The sequence below is a fragment of the Oncorhynchus gorbuscha genome, linkage group LG14, assembly GCF_021184085.1.
Source record: "Oncorhynchus gorbuscha isolate QuinsamMale2020 ecotype Even-year linkage group LG14, OgorEven_v1.0, whole genome shotgun sequence".
Lineage (NCBI taxonomy): Eukaryota > Metazoa > Chordata > Actinopteri > Salmoniformes > Salmonidae > Oncorhynchus > Oncorhynchus gorbuscha.
This window is the reverse complement of record NC_060186.1, coordinates 10,186,575-10,201,604: the sequence shown is the minus strand read 5'-3', so window position 1 is coordinate 10,201,604 and position 15,030 is coordinate 10,186,575. Positions and strand designations below refer to the sequence as shown.

Below are 15,030 nucleotides of genomic sequence, written 5' to 3'. Positions count from 1 at the left end.
CCCCGCCATTCGGAGATATTGCGGAAGGAGGTCATGGTGCCTTGTAAGTATCCGGCAATGAGTGGCTAATCTGCCTTTACCATCGGTACTATTAGCCAGTGTACAGTCATTGGATAATGAAATAGACAAACTACAAGCACATATATCCTACCAACGGAACATTGAAAACTGTAATATCTTATGTTTCACCGAGTCATGGCTGAATGACGACATGAATAACATACAGCTGGTGGGTTATACATTGTATCGGCAGGATCGAACAGCAGCCTCTGGTAAAACAAGGGGTAGCGCTCTATGTATATTTGTAAACAATAGCTGGTGCACGATATCTAAGGAAGTCTCAAGGTTTTTCTCGCCTGAGTATCTCATGATAAGCTGTAGACCACACAATCAACTGAAAGAGTTTTCATCTATATTCTTCGGAGCTGTCTATTTACCACCACAAACCGATGCTGGCACTTAGACTGCACTCAATAAGCTGTATACAGCCATAAGCAAACAGGAAAAATGCACATCCAGAGGTGGCGCTCCTAGTGGCCGGGGACTTTAATGCCGGGAAACTTAAATCCATTTGACCTAATTTCTACCAGCATGTTATATGTGCAACCAGAGGGGAAAAAAACTCTAGACCACCTTTACTCCACACACAGAGACACGTACAAAGCTCTCCCTGTCACATTCTGACCTGTATTTTCCTTTGTTTTGTCTTTATTTAGTATGGTCAGGGCGTGAGTTTGGGTGGGCAGTCTATGTTTTGTATTTCTATGTTTTTCTATTTCTGTGTTCAGCCTAGTATGGTTCTCAATCAGAGGCAGGTGTAGTTAGTTATCTCTGATTGAGAATCATACTTAGGTTGCCTGGGTTTCACTGTTGGTTTGTGGGTGTTTGTTTCCGTGTCTGTGTTTTTCACTACACGGTACAGTTTCGGTTTTGTTATTTCACGTATATTGTTTTTGTATTTCATAGTGTTCAGTGCTTTTGTTATTAAAATCGTCATGAACACTTACCACGCTGCATCTTGGTCCGATCCTTACTCCTCTTCAGACGAAGAGGAGGAAATCTGCCATTATACTCCCTCGCTCTACATTTGGTAAATCTGACCATAATTCTGTCCTCCTGATTCCTGCAAAAACTAAAACAGCAATCACCAGTGACTCGGTCAATAAAAAAGTGTTCAGATGAATCAGATGCTAAACTACAGGACTGTTTTGTTAGCACAGACTGGAATATGTTCCAGGATTCTTCTGACGGCATTGAGGAGTACAATACATCAGTCACTGGCTTCATCAATAAGTGTATCGATGATGTCGTGCCCACAGTGACTGTATGTACATACCCCTACAAGAAACAATGGATTACAGGCAACATCCACATTGAGCTAAAGGGTAGAGCTGCCACTTTCAAGGAGCGGAACTCTAACCCGGAAGCTGAATGGAAATCCTGCTATGCCCTCAGACAAGCCATTAAACAGGCAAAGTGTCAATACAGGACTAAGATTGAATCGTACTACACCGGCTCCGACGCTCGTTGGATGTGGCAGGGTTTGCTAACTATTACAGACTACAAAGAGAAGCACAGCCACGAGCTGTCCAGTGACACAAGCCTACCAGTCAAGATAAATTACTTCTATGCACACTTTGAGGCAAGAAACACTGAAACATGCATGATAGCATCAGCTGTTCCAGATGACTGTGTGATCACACTCTCTGTAGCCAATGTGAGTAAGACCTTGAAACTCGTCAACATTCACAAGGCCGCAGGACCAGACGGATTACCAGGACGTGTGCTCCGAGCATGCACTGACCAACTGGCAATTGTCTTCACTGACATTTTTAACCTCTCCCTGTCGGAGAGGTAATACCAACATGTTTCAAGCAGACCACCATAGTCCCTGTGCCCAAGGACACTAACGTAACCTGCCTAAATGATTACCGACCGGTAGCACTCACGTCTGTAGCCATGAAATGCTTTGAAAGACTGGTCATGGCTCACATCAACACCACTATCCCAGAAACCCTAGACCCACTCCAATTTGCATACTGCACCAACAGATCCACTGATGATGCAATCTCTATTGCACTACTCCACACTGCCCTGTCACACCTGGACAAAAGGAACACCTATGTGAGAATGCTATTAATTGACAACAGTTCAGCGTTCAACACCATAGTGCCCTCAAAGCTCATCACAAAGCTAAGGACCCTGGGACTAAACACCTCCCCCTGCAACTGGATCATGGACTTCCTGACGGGCCGCCACCCATGTGGTAAGGGGAGGTAACAACACATCCACCACTCTGATCCTCAACACTGGGGCCCCTCAGGGGTGTGTGCTCAGGCCCCTTCTGTACTTCCTGTTCACTCATGACTGCATGGCCAGGCACGACTCCAACACCATCATTAAGTTTGCATATGACACAACTGTGATAGGCCTGATTACTGACAACGACGAGACAGCTTATAGGGAGGAGGTCAGAGGCCTGGCCGTGTGGTGCCACGACAACAACCTCTCCCTCAACGTGATCAAGACAAAGAAGATGATCATCTACTACAGGAAAAGGCGGGCCGAACAGGCCCCCATTAACATCGATGGGGCTGTAGTCCACATCCCCAACACACTATCATGGTTCAAACACACCAAGACAGTCGTGAAGAGGGCACGACAAAACATTTTCCCCCTCAGGAGACTGAAAAGTTTTGGCATAAATCCTCAAAAAGTTCTACAGCTGCAACGTCGAGAACATCCTGACCGATTGCAGGACGACACTGGGCCAATTGTGCACCGCTCTATGGGACTCCCAATCATGGCCGGTTGTGATACAGCCTGGAATCAAACCAGGGTCTGTGATGCCTCTAGCACTGAGATGCAGTGCCTTAGACTGCTGCGCCACTCAGGAGCCCTGTTGTCATAGAGATAGATAGAGGACTCATCATGCATATAACCCGTTTTAACATGGACATTGCCATTGAGAGCTTCCACCATTTTAAAGTCGTCAATTGGGTGGGGATTCCTATGAGTTAGGAGAAATCAGCCAAAGAAAACGAACTACTTTAAAATGCAGTCACAGACGCTATAATAGCACAGATATGCAATTATAGCATCATTACACGTGCAGTTTTTTGGAAGATGAGCTGTATCTGACCTGAATATTGAAATGATGACCAACACAATCACAGTTCTATATAAAATACAAAGAATTTTGATTAGATTTGGAATAACTGTCATGCAGGTGAAAGAGGACCCAAAAGCGACTTGGCGAAAACAGAGTCTTTAATCCAGTAAAGTAAATACAAACAAAAAACACAACTTTCACTAAAACTGGAGACTCGATCTTGAACAGCAGGTGAACATCCTCGGGAAGGCACTTGAACCAGACAACTCAGACACCTGCTCACCACGCAGCATCTGAGGAAAACACACAGGGCGATACACAAACACAGCACGAATGTTAGACAAGGAACCGACAGGACAGGAACGGAACACAAAGGAAGAAATTCCAGGGGAAAGGATCAACAGGTGTGGGAAGACTAAATGATTGATTAGGGGAATAGGAACAGCTGGGAGCAGGAACGGAACGATTGAGAGGGAGGGGAGAGAGAGGGATAGATACAGCCGAATAGAATGGGAAGCACAGGGACAAGACAAGATAATAAATGACAAAACATGACAGTACCCCCCACTCACCGAGCGCCTCCTGGCGCACTCTGGCGGCAACGGAGGAAATCATCACAGTGAACAGCACGTCCCGAGACGGAACCCAACTGGACCGTAACCCTCCCAATCCACTAAGTAGGTGACCCCGTCCCCAGAGAACGCATGTCCATGATCTTATGTACCTTGTAAATAGGTGCGCTCACAAGGACGGGAGGGGGAGGGAAGACTTTTGGTTACAGGAGACATGGAAGACAGGGGACGCGACGAAGATGTCAGGCACAGCGACAGGATTGATGTACCTGGGAGACACGGAACGGACATCAACTTTTGATCCTGGCCACAATACCTTGAATCCTGGGGTTTTTGGCGGCTCTCAGTCTGTGCCCTGTAACGGTGCAGACCTCACCCTCCTCCAGGTGCGCTCACAACGTTGGACAAACGCTGCCTTCTAACCCAGACTACTTGAAACGGAGATAACCCGAGCAGACGAAGGAAGCTGAGTATAGCTGCCTATAGGGGAGCTGTTCTGCCCAAGACGCAGGGTTTCTGAAAGAAAGGCTCGTAGTATGTTTTCTGCTTGACCGTTAGACTGGGGATGAAACCCGGAAGAGAGACTGATACCAATCAAACGACAGAACAAAACTGTGACTCTCTGTCTGAAACCCTGACGGAGGCAACTGAATGATAATGATTTGTGCCGTCTCCTTAGAAGGAAGTTTAGCGAGGGGAATGAAATGTGCCGCCTTATATCGACAACCGTAAGAATCACAGTCTTCCCCGCAGACAAAGGCAGACCGGTAATGGTCTAGGGCGATGTGAGACCATGGTCGGAAGGAATGGGGAGCGGTCTGAGACGACCGGCAGGAGGAGAGTTACCCGACCATTCAACAGCCACGAAACGGCGCTGTACGTCCTGAGTCAGCGCTGGCGAATAGACGCACCAAACAAGGGATGACCAGCTAACAGAGTGAGCCCACTGAAGAACAGCCAGACGAGTGGAAACAGGAACGAAAAGGAGGTTACTAGGACAGCCCGACGCAGTGTGCGTGAGTGCTTGCTTAACCTGTCTTTCAATTCCCAGACTGTTAACCCGACAACACGCCCATGGAAGAATCCCTCGGGATCAGTTTGAGGCTTGGTGTTCTTGCTACCCGGACGGTAAGAAATCACAAACTCCAATCCTCAACGGATGTACTCAAGGTTCTTATGGTCTGTCCAAACGACAAAAGGAACGGTCGCAGTCGCCATTCGCCTTAAAGGATGGCGAGCAGTTCACGGTTACCCACATCATAGTTGCGCTCAGATGGCGACAGGCGATGACGCAAGGATGAACCTTACGTCAGAAAGCGCTGGGAATTACAAGGCAACCTCGACAATGAATTGTCTAGTGACGTAGTAACAGGATAGGAGCGGACGAAACGTTCAAAAGCCCTGAAGCCCTTGACAGAAGTAAGAGCTGTGAGAGGGGCAGCAACTTGACCGTTCGAATGAAACGCCGATAGAAATGCAAACCTAAAAGCGCTGCAACTCGACACGTGACCTTGAACGGGCCAATCACTGACAGCTTGGACCTTAGGGAATCCATCTGAATGCCTTCAGCAAATAACGCCGAAAAAGTAACGGAGGAGACATGAAAAGAGCACTTCTCAGACTTTACGTAGAGACAATTCTCTAAAAGGCGCTGTGCTGAACATGAATCTCAGTGACGTCAGGATATCAATGATAGACAAAAACAAAGATGTTCAGCATGTCACATCATTAACTAATGCCTGAAAAACAGCTGGCGCATTGTGCAGAACCCGGTTCAAAATGCCCTAACGGAGTGCCACTCGTGATGCGCACGAGATGGTAAGCGTTCAGGAGCCCTGTTGGCTCCCTTGCAGAATCTCGAAGGCTGATGACATAAGGGAGCGGATAACGATTCATCATTCAGCCTCGATATACGAGGGGCGCAGAGTACCGTCCTTCTTCTTAACAAAAAGAACCCCCGCCCCGGCCGGAGAGGAAGAAGGCACTATGGTACCGGTCGTCAAGAGACACAGACAAATAATCCTCGAGAGCCTGTACATGGGAGCCGACAGAGAGTATAGTCTACCCCGAGGAGGAGTGGTCCCCGGAAGGAGATCAATACTACAATCATACGAACTCGGACATAGATCATGAGCACTCCTGTCACGCCAGGTTCCTCCTGAGAAGTGAAACGTTCCAGGATAGGATAGAATTACTAGACCAATTAATAGAAGGATTATGACATACTTGACCCAAAACAACAGGTGTAAACGGTTCAAAAAAGAAATAGTCTCACTGTGTTACCAGATACTGTGAGGGCCAAAGGTAGTGTCTCAAATCTGAACTGGGAAGATGACTACCATCTAAAATGCAACATGGGCAGGCTTCTAACTCTCTGAAAGGAATGTCATGCTCCGAACCCATGCTTCTCCATGAAACAACCCTCAGCCCCAGAGTCTATCAAGGCACTCATGTAGCACCCGAACCGGTCCAGCGTAGATGGACCGACAAAGTAGTACAGGATCTTGATGGAGAGACTTGAGTAGTTGCGCTCACCTGTAGCCCTCCGCTTACAGATGAGCTCTGGCTTTTACTGGACATGAATTAACAAAATGTCCAGCAACTTTTCCTTAGTCGAAGATGAATCCCTCCCAGCTGTAGACCTGAATATTGATGGCGAATCAAAGAGTCCATGCCAACACAATCGTTCACAAAGTTCTGGAACTTGTTAGAGCAATCAGCCCTTGCCTCCCAGATAGCTGTGCCCCATTCTCGATAAAATACAAAGAATTTTGATTAGACAGAGTTTGATCTTGAACAGCAGGTGAACAGCAGGTTGCCTCGGGAAGGCACTTGAACCAGACAGACTCAGACACCTGCTCACCACGCAGCATCTGAGGAAAAACACGACACGACAGGGCGATACACAAACACAGCACGGTGAATTCTAGACAAGGAACCGACAGGACAGGAACCACAAAGAAGAAATAGGGACAAAAAACAGGTGAAGACTAAATGATTGATTAGGGGAATAGGAACAGCTGGGAGAACTTGAACCATGATTGCAGCATCTGGAGGAAAACACGACACGACAGGGCGATACACAAACACAGCACGGTGAATTCACGATAGAGAGAAGAGAGAGCAAATTACAATACACTAGACAAAATACTTGAATGACAAATATTGTACAGGGGCAGATTGTTAGTTCATATATACCTTTGGTTTAAAACAAATCACAATATAATACAGCAACGTGTATTGAGAGTGTCACGCCCTGACCTTAGTATTCTTTGTTTTCTTTATTATTTTGGTTAGGTCAGGGTGTGACATGGATGATGTATGTGTTTTTGTTCCTGTCTAGGGGTTTTGTATGTCTATGGTTAGTTGCCTGTGTCTGCACTTGTTTATATATAGCGTCACGTTCGTTTTTGTTTTTTTGTATAGTTTGTTTAGTGTTTCTCCGTTAATAAATAGAAGAATGTATTCACATCACGCTGCGCCTTGGTCTCCTCCATTCAACGAACGTGACAGAATAACCCACCAAACAAGGACCAAGCAGCGTGAAAGGGAGGAACAGCACTTTGTGGAAGAATGGAACCGAGAGAAGAATGAGTGGGTAACAACCTGGGAGGAGATAGAGAGGTGGTCGATCGATCCAGGGAGAGTACCAAAGCCAGCTTGGGATTCTATGGAACAGTGCGCGGAGGGATACAGGAGAATGGAGGAACGGCGACGATATAAGGGTACACGGCTAGCACAGAAGCCCGAGGGGCTAAGGGGTAGGAGACCTAAGCCAACTCCTCCTTACCGTGGGGAGCTGTTACTGTTCTGGCACTGTGTTATGCAGTGGAACGCACGGTGTCTCCAGTGTGCATTTCCAGCCCGGTGCGCTCTATTCCAGCTCCTCGCATTTGCCGGGCTAGAATGTACATCCAGCAAGGAAGGAGGGTGCCTGATCAGCACTCCTGGTCTCCAGTATACCTCCATGGACCAGGATATACCGCGCCGGCTCTGCGTACTGTGACTCTGCACAGCGCCCTGCATTTGCAGGGCAAGTATAAACATCCAGCCAGGATGGGTTGTGTCAGCTCTACACTCCAGACCTCCAGTACGCCTCCACAGCTCAGTACGTCCTGTGCCTGCTCCCCAGCCCAGTACCAGTGCCAACACCACGCACCATGCTTCCTGTGCGTCTCCAGAGCCCTGTACGCCCTGTTCCTCCTTCTCGCACTCTCCATGAGGTGCGTGTCCTCAGCCCGGTAACATTACATTACATTAAAGTCATTTAGCAAACGTTCTTATCCAGAGCGACTTACAAATTGGTGCATTCACCTTATGACATCCAACACCAGTGCCGGCACCACGCACCAGGCCTACAGTGCACCTCGCCAGTTCAGAGCGTCCGGCGACAGTACCCAGTCCAGAGCGTCCAGGCGACAGTACCCAGTCCAGAGCGTCCGGCAACAGTACCCAGTCTAGAGCGTCCGGCAACAGTACCCAGTCCAGAGCGTCCGGCGACAGTCTACAGACCGGAACCTCCTACGACGGGTCACAGTCCGAAACCTACCATGACGGGTCACAGTCCGGAACCTACCACGACTGGTCACAGTCCGGATCCGCCAGAGTCTCCCTACAGTCCGGATCCGCCAGAGTCTCCCTCCAGTCCGGATCCGCCAGAATCTCCCTCCAATCCGGATCCGCCAGAATCTCCCTCCAATCCAGAGGCGCCACTCACTCCAGACTCGACCATCAGTCCAGTGGCATCCTCAAGTCCGTGGTTGGCGGTTCCCGCTCCAGAGACATTAAGTAAGTGTGCCGAGCCAGAACCTCCACCTCTGAGTTATGCCCACCCAGACCCTCCCATATAGGCTTAGGTGTGCGGCCGGGAATCCACACCTTTTTTAGGGGGGGGGGGTACTATCACGCCCTGACCTTAGTATTCTTTGTTTTCTTTATTTTTGGTTAGGTCAGGGTGTGACATGGGTGATGTATGTGTTTTTGTTCCTGTCTATGGGTTTTGTATGTTGCCTGTGTCTGCACTTGTTTATATATAGCGTCACATTCGTTTTTGTTGTTTTGTATTGTTTGTTTAGTGTAATAAATAGAAGAATGTATTCACAACACGCTGCGCCTTGGTCTCCTCCATTCAACGAACGTGACAGAGAGGTTATATAAGAGGTTAGTCTATGGCGATAGACTTCCATCAAAATGCTTAAAATCAAATACATATGTCAAAAATGTTCATGTAAATACTTGAGGTGACCGTGAGTTTGTATGGGAGCCCGTTCCCACCACCAAAAATAAAATCTGACTCAGAGTTATGACATAGTAAGTCATAATTATATGATAGTAAGTCATTATTATGAGATTCATTCAGGCGATCTGTATCATATAAATCCAATGTACACTTTCCATCAGGCCCTCAACTTAAGTTAACTCAACTCCAGTTCTCTGCTGCCAATGACTGGAACGAACTACAAAAATCTCTGAAACTGGAAACACTTATCTCCCTCACTAGCTTTAAGCACCAACTGTCAGAGCATTTTACAGATTACTGCACCTGTACATAGCCCACCTATAATTTAGCCCAAACAACTACCTCTTTCCCAACTGTATTTAATTTATTTATTTAGCTCCTTTGCACCCCATTATTTTTATTTCTACTTTGCACATTCTTCCATTGCAAAACTACCATTCCAGTGTTTTACTTGCTATATTGTATTTACTTTGCCACCATGGCCTTTTTTGCCTTTACCTCCCTTCTCACCTAATTTGCTCACATTGTATATAGACTTGTTTATACTGTATTATTGACTGTATGTTTGTTTTACTCCATGTGTAACTCTGTGTCGTTGTATCTGTCGAACTGCTTTGCTTTATTTTGGCCAGGTTGCAATTGTAAATGAGAACTTGTTCTCAACTTGCCTACCTGGTTAAATAAAGGTGAAATAAAATAAAGAAATAAGAAATAAGATAACCTTATGCATATCCTAGTCAATCACACATTGTGTGTGTGTAAGAAAGAGAGATTGTGGTGATATTGTTCAATATTAACGTATTGAAAAGTTTTGTTGATGTGAGTTGGTGCCTGTTTGATGACATTGGTTGACATCAGAGTTAATTAATATGTACAAAACATTAGGAACACCTTCCTAATATTGAGTTGCACTCCCTTTTGCCCTCAGAACAGCCTCAATTTGTTGGGTCATGGACTCTACAAGGTGTCGAAAGCGGTCCACAGGGATGCTGGCCCATGTTGACTTCAATGCTTTCCACAGTTGTGTCAAGTTGGCTGGATGTCCTTTGGGTGATGCACCATTCTTGATACACGCGGGAAACTGTTGAGCGTGAAAAACCTTGTAGCGTTGAAGTTCTTGACACTCAAACCAATGCACCTGGCACCTACTACTATACCCCCCCATTCAAAGGCACTTAAATATTTTGTCTTGCCCATTCACCCTCTGAATGGCATACATACACAATCCATGACTCAAAGTTTGAAGTGGAAGATCAATAAGGAATCATAGCTTTCACCTGGATTCACCTGGTCATGGAAATATGTTTTGTACACTCAGTTTTGTACAGTGTAACTTAGAAATTAGTTACCCAATCAGAACCCAAAATATAAGATTGGTTTACTCTATTGTGCGTAAACTATGTAATTGTAAACAACACAGTATTGCTTCAAAACATGGTTAAAAATATCATTTGTATCTGATGGATGGTCAGTCCTGCTTCCATATGTGAGTCCTTGTGTCTATGTATTTGAGATTGGTTACATTTCTCCTGCCCCATTCCTCAGCTGTGGTGGGAGAAGCTTTGTTATTGTGTGAATCCCAGATTGCCCCTTTACCAGGTGGCGTGGCGAGAATCTGTCTCCTCACCACGCGCTCTCACCACTGGTGTCCCCCAGGGCTCTGTTCTAGGCCCTCTCCTATTCTCGCTATACACCAAGTCACTTGGCTCTGTCATAACCTCACATGGTCTCTCCTATCATTGCTATGCAGACGACACACAACTAATCTTCTCCTTTCCCCCTTCTGATGACAAGGTGGCGAATCGCATCTCTGCATGTCTGGCAGACATATCAGTGTGGATGACGGATCACCACCTCAAGCTGAACCTCGGCAAGACGGAGCTGCTCTTCCTCCCGGGGAAGGACTGCCCGTCCCATGATCTCGCCATCACGGTTGACAACTCCATTGTGTCCTCCTCCCAGAGCGCTAAGAACCTTGGTGTGATCCTGGACAACACCCTGTCGTTCTCAACCAACATCAAGGCGGTGGCCCGTTCCTGTAGGTTCATGCTCTACAACATCCGCAGAGTACGACCCTGCCTCACACAGGAAGCGGCGCAGGTCCTAATCCAGGCACTTGTCATCTCCCGTCTGGATTACTGCAACTCGCTGTTGGCTGGGCTCCCTGCCTGTGCCATTAAACCCCTTCAACTCATCCAGAACGCCGCAGCCCGTCTGGTGTTAAACCTTCCCAAGTTCTCTCACGTCACCCCGCTCCTCCGTTCTCTCCACTGGCTTCCAGTTGAAGCTCGCATCCGCTACAAGACCATGGTGCTTGCCTACGGAGCTGTGAGGGGAACGGCACCTCAGTACCTCCAGGCTCTGATCAGGCCCTACACCCAAACAAGGGCACTGCGTTCATCCACCTCTGGCCTGCTCGCCTCCCTACCACTGAGGAAGTACAGCTCCCGCTCAGCCCAGTCAAAACTGTTCGCTGCTCTGGCCCCCCAATGGTGGAACAAACTCCCTCACGACGCCAGGACAGCGGAGTCAATCACCACCTTCCGGAGACACCTGAAACCCCACCTCTTTAAGGAATACCTAGGATAGGATAAGTATCCCCCCCCCCCCCCCCCCCCTTTAAGATTTAGATGCACTATTGTAAAGTGACTGTTCCACTGGATGTCATAAGGTGAATGCACCAATTTGTAAGTCGCTCTGGATAAGAGTGTCTGCTAAATGACTTAAATGTAATGTAAATGTTAAAAGGGGTCGACCTGCAGGACTGTTCAATGTCCATGATCCAGACATTTTATCTCATAATTTTGACTTTCTATCTCATAATTATACCTTAGTATCTCATAACTCGTAGTCAGATGTTTTTTTCTGGGTGGCGGGAACGAGCTTCCATACTTGATGGCTTGCCTGGTTCATGCAATTTGAGCTTTTGGAATTATTCCTGACTAAATCCAGCACACCTTGAGTATTAGAAATGTTTGGATAGGCCTAGGCCACAAATTGTATAAAAAATCTGTATGCTTTGTTTAAATAAGAAAAGTATTGTTGTCATTCATAGTCTTCCATATGGCATTGAATCTGAATTTTAACATTACAAGACACATTAAATGTAACAGTGTATACATGTGCTGTATGTAACACCCAGGCACTGTTGTGTTCCTCCCGGAAGTGTCTAAGTTAAGACCTCCAAAAAAATGTCATCATTGTAAAAATACAAGACACATTAAATGTAACAGTGTACATGTAACAATCAGTGACATATAAGTGCTAAATATGCAATAGATCCAAAGATTTGAGCAACAGAGCTGAGCTTCATGGCTGGTTTGGTTAGTCGTAGTCCCCACCAAGCTATTAAGCTACTAATAATATTAATTCATATTAATTAAAGCTATTAAAACATGTATTGAATATATCTTTAGCTGCTCAACAATACTTGGAAATATGGTAGGTCCTGACAAAGGCAGGACTCTCTCTTCTCTGACAAAGTTTCAGAGATTAAAAGTAAAGGTCCATAATCTCCTCCTCCTTGTCCTCATTGTGTTTAAGTATCTTATCACCGACAGGCTTTAAGCGTTTGGTCACCAGTTTGAGGTTGGTCTCGTGAAGGATGACCTGGCTCAAGTACTTCTCTCGTTTGATCTGTTCCCTCACTGTGTAAGGCACGTCCGGGATCACGTAGGACAGAACGAACTTGGTCAGGTATACAATGTGCTGAGGGGACAAGGGTATAAGGGTCGGAAGGAGGGAAAACATTATTAGGATTTCTTGAAAGGCTAGAAAATGTCCATCTGGCATTAGACTATACAGTAGAAAGAAAAATCAGGTCAAAGCAACGTTTCAGAGAAATTTCTACTCACCTCTACAACTATTATGAAAGCCATCTTGGCAGCTATCACATGCCAGTAGTAGATACTGTATTCATATTGTCTGTGGTGTCCTGGTGGGTATCTGAAATCTCGATATCTAAAGTATGACAGAGAGACTGCATGAACTATTTCAATGTCTAACACGATTTCATTGAAACCCCTCTCATATACATTCACATTACCTGCAGGTGGTGCTGTTATTGAACCAGTAAGGTGTTTGCAAGGGCCGGCTCTGGTTGGAGAAGTCCTGGATGTCGAACACAGAGAGTGTGTTGTTGATGTAGCCCTGCATGGTGTGACTGGAATGGTCTCCATAGGGATACACAGAGAAAGACCAGTAGTAAACCAATCGTGGGATCATGTCTGATGTGAAGGCAATGATCATGGCCTGGCAGAGAGACAGGGAAGTGGAGGAGACAGTGCACTTTAAACTGGTGCTCATCATATTAGATGAATTATAATCTTTCTAAGAATGTCACTACATCAGCATGGTAACAATCAAATCATATGACTGACATCCAGTGATGGGATTATGCAATGGAGAATAAACCAAGATAAATACGTCATCTTAAAAAATATATGTATGTTTCATAATACTTCATAATCCAATGGAGGAGCCATCACTCACATTTGATGCCACAGCCAAGATGGCGACACCTTGGAGAATGGGTTGCCACGCCCCGATGTCTTGGGCCTTCTCTGGAACCATGCGGCGGAACTGGGTGATGATCTTCCAGGCGTCCACCCGGATCTCAAAGAGGTTATTGACCAGAGCCAGGACAGGAGCCAGGGGGAAGGAGGCCACGAACAGAGTCACAAATCCAAACTGGATCACTGTAGGAAAAAGCCACGCAGACACAAAGCCAAATTTGATCACTGCAGAAAAAAAGCCTTTACATCAATAGATCTGGGAACCTGATACTATGATAGTAGCTGATAGACTAGCTAGGGGCAACCTGATACTATGATAGTTAGTAGCTCAGAGGTTAGCCAGGCGGGAACCTGATACTATGATAGTAGTTGATAGGCTAGCTAGGTGGGAATCTGACACTACACTATGATAGTAGCTGATAGGCTAGCTAGAGGGGAACCTGGTACTATGATAGTTAGTAGTTGATAGGCTAGCTAGGGGGAATCTGATACTATGATATTAGCTGATAGTATCAGGTTCCTCCTAGCTAGCCTATCAGCTACTATCATAGTATCAGGTTCCTCCTAGCTAGCCTATGATAGTAGCTGATAGGCTAGCTAGGGGCAACCTGATACTGTGATAGTGGCTGATAGTATCAGGTTCCCCTCTAGCTAGCCTATGATAGCTAGTAGCTGATAGGCTAGCTAGGGGGGAATCTGATACTATGATAGTATCTAGGGGGGATTTGCACCATATAGCTTATGTCCATCCAACCCTTCTAGATTAAGTAAGTGCACAGAGACAGAGTCCAAAAAAAATAGCAGGATCAGCTTAAAAAACTACCCGAGCATATAGCTGCCACCATATTGTGTCCACACCTATCCAATCCTCTCAGATCTACGGAGGTTCCAGGGGATAGGGGCTAGGGTGGGAGAGAGGGAGAGAGTTTGCCTCATTCTTCATATCTTACCCATCTCCAGGTATTCATAGAAGAGGCCCAGCTTCCCAATGGGCTGCAGCTGATAGTCCTGCTCCCAGCGAGGAATCACCTTTTCAGACCCCACACGTGTGCAGTAGCGGAATATCAAATTCTTCATCCACCTGATGAGAAACATGTCAATCGCAGAATCATGATGCTTATAACAAGGTAATAGAGCTCGCCAGCTTGTAGTCCTAAAAAAAACGGAAATGAGTTAGCATTTTCTAAGGGGAAAATCCTAAAAAACTAACATTTGTTAGCATTTCCTATGGGGAAAATTAATAGGGAAAGAATGGGGTTTTGGGATAAACGCCGAAAATAAGGTCTGAGGTTGAAATAGGATTAGAAGATATTATATGTTTTGTCCAATGAGATAATATCAGTCAGTTAACATGACCTTAATGAATTATGAAGCCTTTATGTGCTTTATGTTTTTGTTTTGATTACATAAATGCTTTTTAAAAATCACAAAAAGTGATGTTAGCTGATGAAGATGATCTCATAGAACAAAACGTATCAGATCTCTTAAGCCTGTGTTTTTGGCATTTATCCAGAAACCGAACAAAAACATTCATTTCCCCACAGGCTTTGGCCAATAAGCCATGGTGGAGTTAGTCTCCGTTAGTGCCAACAA

The 15,030-nt window shown here is 45.9% G+C and overlaps 1 protein-coding gene across 2 annotated transcripts in view; it reads right to left on the bottom strand.

Moving 5' to 3' along the window:
- Positions 1-11,932: 11,932 nt before the first annotated feature.
- The window catches only part of LOC123994406 (anoctamin-6-like), a 28,796-nt gene continuing 25,698 nt past the window's right edge, over positions 11,933-15,030 (bottom strand). For both annotated transcript variants that reach the window (XM_046296936.1, XM_046296937.1), the window contains 5 exons: positions 14,388-14,518; positions 13,415-13,620; positions 12,969-13,174; positions 12,778-12,883; positions 11,933-12,631 (listed from right to left, as the gene is read on the bottom strand). In XM_046296936.1, the coding sequence (XP_046152892.1) occupies positions 12,416-12,631; positions 12,778-12,883; positions 12,969-13,174; positions 13,415-13,620; positions 14,388-14,518 (865 nt within the window). In that variant the 3' untranslated portion in view covers positions 11,933-12,415. The remainder of the gene's footprint in view (positions 12,632-12,777; positions 12,884-12,968; positions 13,175-13,414; positions 13,621-14,387; positions 14,519-15,030) is intronic.